The 13,105-nt window shown below is 35.2% G+C and overlaps 1 protein-coding gene across 4 annotated transcripts in view; it reads left to right on the top strand.

The window, feature by feature from the left end:
• Positions 1 to 13,105, top strand: part of LOC150092429 (uncharacterized) — a 366,960-nt gene that overhangs the window by 53,780 nt on the left and 300,075 nt on the right. For all 4 annotated transcript variants that reach the window (XM_090415095.1, XM_090415093.1, XM_090415094.1 and 1 more), the window contains exon 3: positions 1,695 to 1,881. In XM_090415095.1, the coding sequence (XP_090271221.1) occupies positions 1,695 to 1,881 (187 nt within the window). The remainder of the gene's footprint in view (positions 1 to 1,694; positions 1,882 to 13,105) is intronic.

Here is a 13,105-nt window from a genome sequence, read left to right as displayed (position 1 = left end):
TGCTTAACTGATAAGTCTCTGCTAAATATGATCAAATGTCTTATCGATATGAAGAGCAACAACCACTTTTTGAGATTCGCTATACTTTTCTATTTCATGGCATTTCATATAAAAGTGGATGACAAGCTAGAATAATCCCTGTTTGTAGACAATTGGAAGAATTGACATTCATAGTTTTAAGGTTTCTAGGTAGTGTAAAAGTTAAGTAGGTACCCCCCCCCCCTCCCCCATCCATGTGCTTTAGAATGAATTGAAATAAGAAATAGATAAAAATTTTGTAAAGATATGTCACCCTTTTTAGAATGGGCTGAGTATAGAGTAATTCTGCTTTGCAAAATAAATTTCATTGAAATGGGAGAATAAAAAAAGTGACATGAACACATTCAACTCAGAAGCACAGATTATGATAACTACTGAAAAAATGCCACCAGAACAAGATTGGCATATAATTTGAACTCTGTTCTGATCTTTTTCTGGAGAAAATCAATGGACATTAAATGTTTTTTATGGTAGAAGAGTATTTACCAATATTGCCAAAATGTAAATTAAAGGCAAATGCCAGAAGTTTTTTTTGTTGTTGATGGCAATTCAAACCATCAGCGATTTCAAAAGGGATGAAAACAAAGTCAGACAAGAGACCTGAAAGCATGAACATGAAAGTCTTGCTTGCAGTTATTTAGGACTAGTATAAACAGAAAAGGAAGATGTAGGTTTTGATGAAAGTCAGTTCCTGCATGTCAGATGCCTTTCTTGTCTAGCCTTAGTGAGAAGTATCAAGGCTAGTTTAACTTAGAGAATGGGTAAGAATTTAAAGTGCATCGAGGAATATTTCCATACCAATAAGAATTATTTTAGTTATACATTCAGTCTACATGTTTGAATTAAAAGATTGAAAATAATAATCCAGCAAGGAAATGAGGCACAGAAGTCATGACCATTCAATTTGTTATTCTTATGCCAGACAACACTAAAATGAGGGCAGATCATGATTTGCTTTGAATTCCTTTTGTTTCATCCAGTCAAGGAAGTGAATGCTGTCCTTGAATCAGTACATGTGTGTGTTCATTTCTTTGGAGAGAAGAGAAGGTTTATTGGAACACAGATTGAATTGGATTGCATTGATCACTAACCTGCAATAACACTTCCTCCTTCTAGCACATTTTCTCTTCAGTGTTATCAGCACTGCTTGTATCTACCCCCCCCCCTCATGGATTATGTCTGTTATATATTCCTATTAATGTCACTGACAAGCAGTATAAAGTATAGTTGGCCTCTATTCAGATCAAGTAAGAGCTTGCTACTATAATACATTTGTTACTTTTTCTCACCGTTTTTATTTTACAGTGAAGTTAGCATGTTAAAGTTCATCCTTCTCATACATCCAGTTATAATAGGTAGGTTCCCTCATATAGAATACATAAAATATATTAGCATATCAACAGGTAATTTCCAAGTGCTTTAATTGAAGAATCATGTGATAATAATGCAGTATAATAATACATCACGGAAATCATTTTAATTTTTCATAAATATGTAATGTTTGTGATGGTCATTGTGAATGCAGAAAACATGTAAATAAACAATGTATTTACATTATCAAGTATAATTTATTTTATTTTATTTTATTTTTTATATTTGTAAAACTTCTTTGATTCTAATTAGTTTTATTCAGATAACTTTGTTTTTCTATTTAGTCTTACCCAAACATGGATTACAGTCATTGGGGAAAGTTGGCGCAGGGCGCCGCATGCCTCCTCCTGCTAACCTTCCAAGTCTGAAAAGTGAAAACAGTGGTAATAACCCAAACATAAGCCTTGTTCCTAGTGGCGGTCAAGGATGGGGCAGTGCCAGCAAAGAGAAAAACAAAACAGAGGAGAACAGGTGATGATTTTTTTACAGTATGTTTACATATGTTAGTAAGCATATCATCTGTCTCATCTTATGGAATGAAGACAGCACAAGGAATTACAGGCTTTATGATTCCACTATTCTGTCTCTACAACAGACACATTAGGGAAACACAATAAAAGAATTCTAACACACACACACATACCAACCACTTGAGTAGAAGAGATGAAATTGAAAGCTGTCCTACAAGAGATGTCCTCTGTGAGCATTGCTATTATCCTTGGCTGTTGGAAAAGAGGGTTAAGAGATATTGCTTATATCTTGAGAAGTTTCACACACTCATTCTTTTTTAAATTTCATTGGTGTTTTTAGTTCAATTGCTGATTTGAAAAAAAAAAAAAAAACTCATTTTATTTACTGCTGTGAAACATGGTAGTTTTTGCATTTTGTTATGTACTAAGGGTCCAAATCATGGTCTCTTAATTCTCACTTGCCATAGCTTTAGCAGATATCTGGGTGGGCATAATTAAAAAGGTGGTGTTCAGATCCCTGCAGTGAAAAATGTATTGGACAAAATTCAACCAAACTTGGTGTAAGTACACTCCAGAACATGGGTTTTTATTTACAGAAGGTAAAGTATAAAATTCTGCCACCAGGACATTTGGCACTATAAGCGCTTGGTTCGGAATTAAACAGTACTAGCTAGAAGAGACACACAGCAAATCAATTCGTGATTATATAAGATGTGGTTCAGTATGTCCTATTTTCAGATGTTCTGAGAACTGAATTCTGTGAATGACATTGTCTACAGCGGAACGCGACAGATCTGCATCGATTTGCCTCGCATGCTGCGTTATTCTGTCTTTCGAGGTTGCAAAATCAGGAATATGTCCTTCATACACCAGGCGTTTCAGATGGCTCCACATCCAAAAGTCACAGGGGGTTGAGATCAGGCAAACGAGGTGGCCAAGCTGTGGGAAATGCAGGACTAATCATTGTTCTGTGAAGTTGTTTTTGTAATATTCGCTGTACCAGAATCCCGTATGAGGTGGTGCTCCATCCTGCATGAATATGGTAGTTAAGGTATCTTTTCTAAGTTGCGCTGCATCTCTCGAAACCTAATAGCAGGAATTGTACAAGTCACTGGTCCTGTTGGGTGAAGTTCTTCAAAAAAAAGTACTGACCGATAATGAATGATACGGTGAAACCACACCACATTGACCTTTGAGCATTAAAGGGTCTGATGGATACACATGAGGGTTATTCGCAACCCAAATATAGTAACTGTGCGAGTTAACGCTACTGTTAATATGATAATTTGCCTTGTCACTCTAAAAGATCTTCCACAGTCATTCATCATCCACCTCCATTCGAACTAAGAATGTCAGGGCAAACTGCAGTTGAGTTTCCTGCATCACCATGAAGCAAAACTTGAGTATGGGAGATCTTGCAGAGGAGGGGGGAACCTCAGCATTTGATGCAGGATTTTCCACACAGTTGAGCATGGTATGTCCAGTTGCCTTGATATTGCCCAAGCACTGCTGGATCCTTCTGCATTATTCATTCTGTGTTCCATGATGGCAGTTGCAGCTTCATCAGCTTGTTGAGGAATAATCTGTTTTTGGCTTCACTGCTAAAGATTCACTATTTTCAAATCATAGAATCACTTTTCTAAGCTTTGTTATTGTCATTGGATCTTTTCTCCTATCCTTCAAACACCAGAATTCTCAAAGTGCGACATTAGTCTTGCTGCATTGTTGATAGTCAAGCTTGACTAGCAATGCACATTCTAGTAAGGTGAGATCCATAGCACTTCACTCTTATCAAAATGATGTGAATTAGTTGGTTTTCTTATATCCACCAACTTGTTTCAGTAGAAACAGTGGGATTATGCAAATATTGTGTTCATAGTGGCAAATGTCACCTGGTGGCAGAATTTTGTACTATTTTTTATCTTCTCTAAATAAAAACCCAATGTTCCAGAGTGTACTTACTCCACGTTTGATTGAATATTGTCCAATACATTTTTCGCTACAGGGTTCTGAACACTTAATTATGGCCACCCTGTATTTTGTATATTTTTTAAGGCAAATGTATGCAGATTTTCCAGTGATCCATAATACAAGTGGAAGAACAACAGACCTTTTTTATATACCTTGAACAGAGAGGGGGGGGGGAGTGAGCGAGACTGTCTTTAGAATAGCTGATAAGGATAGTCAGTTTCATATAGGGGTTTGAAAAACACTACTTTTATTTCTATAAAGTTCCAGCTAGCTTTTTTGAGGTACCTGGCTATGGAGAATAGTAATATTGTAATCTGTTGAGAGAGGGAGAGAGATGTATGAAGGAATGGGTATTTTAATTTTGCTGGCATTGTAGTTATTAGATAAGGTGTGATGAATAAAGGAAAATTCAGCTTCGAGGAAAGCTTGGAACAGAGGTTCCAACCAAGCTTTCTTTGCATCTGAACTTTCCTTTATTCATCTCGGTTAGCTACATTTATAATAGCTTAGTGTTGAGAGGTTGACTGAGGAATTTGTGAATGTGATCCACCTATGTGGGTTGGTTTTCTGTAAAGTGAAAAAAGGTGTTATCAGGAAGATGTGATTAAAGTGTCTAGAAAGGGCAGCATTGTTATTCTTTGGTGGTGAACTGATTCAAAAATACTGATTGAGTGGAGTAGAAATGAATAATGTCTAAGCCATGGGAAGGACTAGTTTAAAAAAAAAAAATGATCAAGAAGACAATGTTCTCGAGGCTCTTGGAAATGGATGAAAGAGTATTATGGAAAGAATCAGATTCAGGAAAACAACAGATTTTGGATGCCAGGAGTACTCTGCAAAATTAAGTGAAATAAGAAGGGACAAAGGTAGAAAATATCAGAAAAATGCAGTCAGGAATATATCAATACTGGAGATAGAAAAAGCCATCAACAGTCTGAAATGTCAGGTAACTGGATTAGATGATGATATTCTACTGGAAATCCTCAAATATGAAGGTACAAAAGTTGGCTGCCATAATAATTCAGAAGTTGTCAAAAGTTCAAATTTTGGATAAAAGCAGCAAAGCCCTCATAGTACAATCTCTAAAAAAGGGAAATAAAAGAATGAGAATTACAGAGCAGTTTTACTACTTAATCTTCCAGATAAGATTTTATTTTAGCATACTTCGGAAGAGGATAAGAAAAACTGTGGTAGAGAAACTTGGAGGGTAATTAACTTCAGTTAAGGCCACATAATGCCTCTCAAGTTTAAAAAAAAAAATTTAAGACAGTTGATATATAGAAGCTTCTTTTTCTATTATGTAGATCTGATTTTAAAAAAAAAGCCCAAGAAGATGTCAAGAGAACAGCTGTTCAAAATGCTCTATTTAAATACACGTAAATAGAGCATTATATTGAGCAATAAATAACCTATATTTAGGCTAGCATTTAGAATTGGAGGTACAGGAAAATGGTTTGATGTAAAATCAGATGAAAGATAAGGATCCATGCAATCACCACTCATACGATTTGGCAATATCAGAACTAGATATATTAATCTCTGGTAATAATATGTTGCATATATGGGGCTCCTAAAATAATTGAACAGCTGCTGTAACAAAGATGGCATGAAAATCAACATTAAAAAAAAAGATAGATTTGGAAAAGCATTCTGAGTGGAAAACTTGTAAAATATTTCAGCTTTAGGTACAGTTTTTTTGTGATAATATAGATGAAGCGAGGTCAGTATTTTGGGAAGTTAGAAGAATAGGTTTACCGATGGCATGGTCATTTTATATAAGATGGCAAGATATTAGAAAGGAACTTGACATTATTAGCATACATACAGGAGTGTACCATAAATACTGTTACGACTTGAAACAGCACATAAACCTTTAATTGATCAGAATCATTTGCAGATTTCAGCACAACATACAAACCACATGTATAATATGCATATAGCAGCACTCATTATTTGAAATATCCCCCTTTTGCCTTCACATATGCCCGAAGTTCGGGAGGCCACATTGAGGACATTGAGGAGGCATGCTCCACATCCACCTTCAGGCTGGCAATGCTGGGATGTCGTTTTTGGCAGGCTTCTCTCTCTCTCAAGCTCAGACTACAATTTGAAGTCCAATCCATTGAATTCAGATGAAGACTTTCAGATGGTGATATGTGGTTGTGTGCATCTGCCTCCAACTATTGTTATGTGGTTCTTGCCTTGTATGCAGGGGCTGAGTCCTGTTGGAAAGTTCACTGCCTATCATGAAATAAGGTTGCAGCATGGTGTCTTGATACACTTTGGCAGAGGTTTTGACCCCTTTCTTGCAGAAATTAAACTTGGATACAACCAAAACCTCCCCCCCCCCCCCAATTAAATCATCACTGATGCAGGGTGATGACCTCTCTAAATCCTGGGTACTTGGGCATGTGTCGTGCAACCATTTGGGATATATATACTAGATCGTTTGGATAAACGACTCTTCAGCGGTGAAAATCTTCTCATCCGAGAAGAGGATCTCCGTGTCTGTTTGCGTACTGCCAGAAAAGTGCCTTTTGATTTTATCACTCTCTCTGTTGCATAAGTTGTGGTGTTAGGAAGTGTCTAGTAAAAAGACAATAGGCTCTCATTATCAGGTCATCAGTTAGTACACATGACATCATTCTCTGTGAAATGTTCATCTCTAGTGACATCACATTCAGCTTTCTCACAGGATTATGGTGGATGCCTGCCTTTACAGCTTTCGCAAGCTGTTGCATCCTAATACAGCATTGTCGACTTGTTCTTTGGTGGTCCGATACGTCTTCTGTTTTGTGATAATGATTAATAGTCTGATACGCAAAAATCCTACTTATCCTGAACTTTTTTAGTGTGTCGAAAATAAGGCTACATTCCAATCTTGTGAAGTGCTATTACAACTACACAGTTCTCATAATCTCCCCACTATATATTAACCTGTACAGCTAGACTGCTCTCTACTGATAGACCACCACTAACAGAACTGGGCTTGCACAATTCTATGGGCATTGTGGGGATGTGCATAAGCTGTAACAGTATTTATGGCACCACTCTATTAGCAGGTCTATTCTCATGTGATCTACTGTTCTGTTCAAGTATGGTCACTTGAACAGAAAGGGAGAGGAAAGATGAGCAAACCAGGTATTTGGCACGAAAAATATCTAGCACAAGACCATTGTGTAGGTGGATTGATGCAATTAGAAGTGCCTTGAAGACCAAAATACAAGATCTGACAATTTTGGAACCCTGACAGATAACAAGCTGATTTGGAGTAATACTGTCAATAGAATTATAATATTGTTGTCCTTCACACCCTTGTACCTTCATCTCGGTAATTTGCCTGGTGAAAATGGAGAACAATATATATTAAGCAGATAAAAGATTCATGAATAGTGGTATGAAGAATATTTTTTTTCAAAATTTTCCAAATAAAAATTGTCTAAAGGAAGAGCCCTTTACTGTACAGTTTGCTATACTTGGAAGAATACTATAAGCAATCAGTAAGAATTGCAAAACTGAAGAATTCAGTAATGTTGGAGGAAAACAGTTTTGAGTAATGCAATGATGTCAACCATGATTTTAATACCTCTCAGAACTAAATTTTGGATTAAAATTAAATTTTTTCCTGATGACTTTTAGTAAGGTTACTAGGAGTGGTATTGATCTACTAGTATATTCTAGTATATGCCTTGCTGCAAGAATAAATCACTACCTTCCAATTTCTGCACCCTAGTTTTCTTTTATACACAGCTTGAAACTTGGGAGTACTCTGATATAAATCTTCTGAAACTTAACACCATCAATATGACAGCGTTTTCACTCAGACTGAATCTTCACCTCGGAATTATTTATCAGCTGTTCTTCTAAACGACTTGACAAAGCAGTTGTCAGTATCTTTATCCTCTATCAGTACCTTTTATCAACTTTGTAGTAGTGCTTTTTCAGGTTACTATAATCGATCTCATTGCATACAAAACAGTGGCATCCTAGAACCTGACTCCAGATATTGCCAATGTCGAGATCGATGTTGCTAACATCAGTGCAATCTTTACTCCTCAAAAGAAATAACCAATTCTCTGCTTTTGTATAAATTATGCAAAGATAATTATTACTAGAACTTAAGAGTGATGCCACTCATCTTTCAAGCATAAGCATGCCCCCCCCCCCCCCCCAAAAAAAAATATTAATCTCTCTGACCAGAAATCCTCCTCCTTCCTCTCCCCTAAGATATATAGATGACTGAAAATTCATAATAAAAACTTAATAAATCTCAGATTTATACTATATGCTGTTGACTCCCCTTTCCATTAACATGTTGACTGGCATTGGCTTAGCTGCTAATCTTTCTGCACTATCTTTCCTGGCAACTACAAAGCACGTATCTCAGTGTTTCTCAACGTGAGGCAATTTGAAAATGTATATGTACATATTTATATTATACTTTTTCAGAACAGCTGACTATTATGCTAGAGGTGGGGCATGATCCAAAAAACGTTGAGAAACACTGGCTTAGCATGTAAACTTACTGCTAGTGCACTGATGTTAGTATTTTCTCTTAAAAATATGATTGCTGATATTTTTTTCACTTTGTCACTGTAACAAAAATTTACTTATTTTATTTTATTTTTTTGGTCAAGGTTTCAGAGCTTGGGTCGTGAATGTAATTAATAGAAGATAGATTCTAATCCCATAGGCCAAGGGAGTACCTGATTAGTATATTAATATTCAGTACAAAAAATAAAATAAGAGGTAACTTGTAGTTCCTGATATAGTCTGCCAACTAAGTTTCCTTGTAGTTGGCGGTCAACATGTTAAATTAGTCAATTAGTCAAATCCATCATCCCCTTTATATTTCATTTCATCTTATATGAAAAAAAAATTCTATCTACTTCAAATTTCAGCAGTATTCCAGAATCCAGTTTGCTATAGAAAAAGAAAATAACAGTACCGTCTTTTCTAGACTTAAATTGCACATCTTGGTATACAGTTTCTTGGTTTTCTTTCTCAGTTTACAGAAAACTTACCTACAGAGCCAGATACGTTCATAAACTTACATCTCCCTCCTAACTATGCTATTATAAAAACTTGTTAACAGAGCTATCCTCTGTTTCAAGCAGGCTTTCCTTAGTTGAATTTGCCTTTATTCATCGCACCTTCTTATCTAATGATTGCAATACCGACAAAATACTTATTCTTTCATACATTACAGTAATGCTATTTCCTGTATCCAAGCTCCTTGGATAAACAAAAATATAACTGCACTGCTTTCCTTAAGACCAATTCCTTCTACTCTGTTCCATATGTTATTAAAAAAAAGAAAGAAAAAGAAGTCCTTGTTCTTATAACATTGTATTTCGTATTCGAAAAAAGTAATATTTGTATTTGCAGTGAAGAATGGTAATCTCTCTCCCTTCCCATATTTAATTCTATGCAGAGTATCACAGCAACAAATACAAATATTACATTTTTGAATCAGGAGTGGATTTAAAGAAGCCTGCAAAACCTCAAATATAGTTATGTGAAACTTCTCAAAATATGAATACTTAGATCTGCCCAACAGCTGAGACTATCAGTTGCATTGTTATTATGTGTTGTTACAATTATGTTGTATTCCTTATGTCTCTGATTTCCAATATGGGAATCATTAAACCTCTGTTTAATTCATTTTTTTCTTTGTATTAAACCTTAATATTAGCTTTAACTAGCACTTAAGCCTAAATAAACAATTCTTACCATTATCTTTTTTGAATAAAAAAATGTTAATGTCAATAAAAATTTGCACTTCTCCTTTATTGTGAATATAGAAGAGATGTGCAATGAAAATTTAAATATTGGGTTTAATGTAATAATTAATATGATTGAAACATTTTTGGCCTTCAGAGTAATAGCTAATTCAAAATGTGTGTGTGAATATGACAATCTTTATTGCCTACTCTTTATTTTACTGTTTATATCGTCTGAGAACATTGCCAAAGCATTACATAAATAGTCTTTATACTACTTTAAACTGCACATTAAGCTAGCAACTTTTCTCTATTCTTCTGTGGATGGACTTCAATCTTCCATATTCATGAAGTGCTTTGTATCTGCAACTGGACAGGCAGAAAGAACTTAACATCTGCCTGGAAGAACATAACTACATAATGAAAACCATTATTAGTGCAAGTCAGGACTAGCTGACATGATCACAACGATAAGTGGGAGAAAACTAAAGTATTAAATAAGTTACTTTTTTAAGTTTGCTTCCTGAAACTTTGTGATAGCTATATTAATTTATCTGAAATTTTATTCTTTTCAAGACACTCTCAGCTGTAGTTTGCCTTTAAGATTTATAATTTAGTACTCCTAAATCATTATACGACAGTTTTTTTCCCCCCTTTCTCAGATTACAATAGTAATTGTCTCCATAATTAATTGAATGCTGTGCCTTGTTTGGAAATATTTTGTACTCCGAAGAATTTTTTGTGTGATGTTTGTAATCATTATAAAAAAGTGATAACGATTGCATAAATCTTCATTAATTCAAACTCTCCAAAAACTACGATTGTGTAAAGCTTTCTACACACCTTCGCTTACTATTAAAGCTGACACAAGGCTCACATCCAGGAAGCTTAAAATTTTCAAAGTGAAAAGTGTAATGCTAGATGCTATAAAACAAACATCATAAAAAAAGAACTCATATTTGACTTACTAAAAAGCCTGTGACACCAAAAAAAAAAAAGAGAGAAATTTTCTGCTTGGAGCATAGAGTTTGTAGTTCTACTACAAATTTTAAAAACATAGAAAAACAATCAAAGCAGATAAATCAAAACGTATCGGAATTCATCTATGTATCACAATACCAAAGTGTATACTTAAGTACTATACAAAGCAGGATTAAAGCAACTTATGACCAATATATAGGAGAAAAGCAAATGGGATTTGAAAGAAGGAAATGTATAATAGATGCAGGCTGTACTTTTCTACACTAATATGAATTGATACAGAGAAAAAGTGATCTTTATTGCTGCTCGATAGCTTTAAGCAAGCATTTGATTAAATAAGAAGAAATTAACAAACAAAAAAAAAAAAAAAAAAATGCTATTCCATATAGTAGTACCATGATAACAATATAAATTTGGAGCATTTATATATTTTTGAAAAACATCGAAAATATATAAATATGTTTAGACTTTCCCAAGCTGTTCCACTGTCACAGGTTAAATAAATATGGTAAAAATTGACACCCCTACATGAGATTCTAAACATATTTATATATTTTTGATGTTTAAACCTGAAAAAGCCACCAGTTCTATTTAGGTGGTGAAAGTAGTAGGTGTATTTTACGTATTTTAACAGTTAATAAAAATTATTTTTTGTTAATGGACTCATTTTTCAGTTGCTTGAAAAATCCTGAAGTTTTCTTCATTGAGTCATTTGAGTATTTTTACAAACTCCATCTTATTACACATTATGTGTGTTGAGTATTATGTGCTTGCGTAAAAATAATTCTGCTAATGCATTTTATTCCCTAGAAGGGAGTAAGCCATTCCATTTGAACTTTATCTAATGTTTGAAGACTGAGAGGTTATCAATCTCATCTTAGCCCATCAGAAGTAGCTTTCTCCAGCTATCAGTAAGCAGCATTTTAAATGGCATTTGGTGAAGAGAATACGGTCTGTATTTTCTTCACCAAAATTCTAAGTTTGATTCTAGTTGCCAATTAGAGGAACTTATTCTAAGCCTTTATTCGACTGGTTCCCGAGTTACCAAATCTCTGACACAGGTAAGTGTCGGAGATTTGGTAACTCGGGAACCAGTCAGAGTTTTAGTTCCTTTGTGGAACTAAAACTCTGACACAGGTTTTAGTCCCACATTCAAGAAAATCGTGTTAGGGACGATGAAATAGCAGCCGTTAACTGTCTACAAGCAAAACAATGTTTTTGTTTGTAGGCAGGTAGAAAATAATTCTTATACAGATGTGTCCTGTCATTCAGTCCTTTTTTGTTTTTTTTCTTTTGGAAAGTTGGAAGGATTTGTCTAATTTGTATCTAAGACTCATTATTCCAGTGGTATCTCTAGAATTGTTCTGAATTGTTGTACTTTGGAATTGACTCACCAGTTTTATCACATTTTCTGTTTTTTAGTTGTATTGACATAATTTATTGATTTTTATGATTTAAAAATTATAAATGTTGTCAAAAAGAAACCAGTTCAAGGAAAGGTACCATTATTGCAAGTAGGTTGGTTAGTAGTTTTAGTTAATTTCAGTTTTAATTTAGAAATTTCAGGATTTGTGAAATTCACAAATCCTGAAATTTTAACGAAACACCTTGGTTAGTTGAGTATCAACAGTCTCGTATTCAGTGTAAAACTAAGCACACACTATTGCTGCAGCAGGATGTATCACATCGCAAAAATCCAACAGCACACACTACAGGCGTGCCGGGCTGCATCGCATAGCATTGACCTTGCTTGTGACCGCACGTTTCCTAGAATAGATACCTCCGAACTTCACTCGTGCTCGGAGGTGTCGACAACTGCAGGCGGCTGAGTCAATAGCACAATCCACACGCAAAGTGAGAATGCCTAATTTTCAAACATGTTTGAACTTGCCACAGCATTTAAAAGCATTCCAGGCTCATTAATTTCGATAATTTTTCACGGAACACTGGTTTTTCTGTGGAACATAGTTTAGAAATGCTGCTCTAATGTATTGTATTGTTATTCATTAATGAAATGTTGCAAACTTTGAAATAAGTGGTAATCGTGAAGATGCAAGATCAGGAGAATATGGAGGAACATAATGGTACATATGCACTATTGAGGGTGTGCGTTATCATGATAAAAAACAACACTCTTTCGATTGATCAGAGACTCCTCTTTTCTTTCAATTTATCGTTCATTTGATCGAGTTGTTCACAGTATACTTCAGCTGTGATTGGTTTTGTCGCAAGGGCTCAACGTATAATACCAGCCATATCCCACCAAACGCTTGACGAAACCTTCTGTGAATGAAGGTGTTGTTTTGGCTGAGGTTTAGCATGTTCCCCAAATGAACCCACTGCCTTCAGTGCTTAACATTCTTGTAAAGTATCCACTTTTCATTACCGTTGACTACATGACTCAAAAACAGATACTGAACCTCTCGAGAATGAAAAGCAGTGCAGTGTTGACGTGCTCGCTTTGATTGTTGTTTGTCAGTTTGTGAGGAACTCGCTTGCTGAGCTTAGACACTATTCTAAGTCCTTGCAAATGGTGATGGATAGTTGATG

The sequence above is a fragment of the Typopeltis vanoorti genome, chromosome 26 (assembly GCF_054136105.1).
Source record: "Typopeltis vanoorti isolate ZY-2024b chromosome 26, IOZ_Tvanoo_1.0, whole genome shotgun sequence".
NCBI lineage: Eukaryota > Metazoa > Arthropoda > Arachnida > Uropygi > Thelyphonidae > Typopeltis > Typopeltis vanoorti.
Note: the sequence above shows the minus strand (reverse complement) of the source record. Positions and strands in the feature narration are given on the sequence as shown.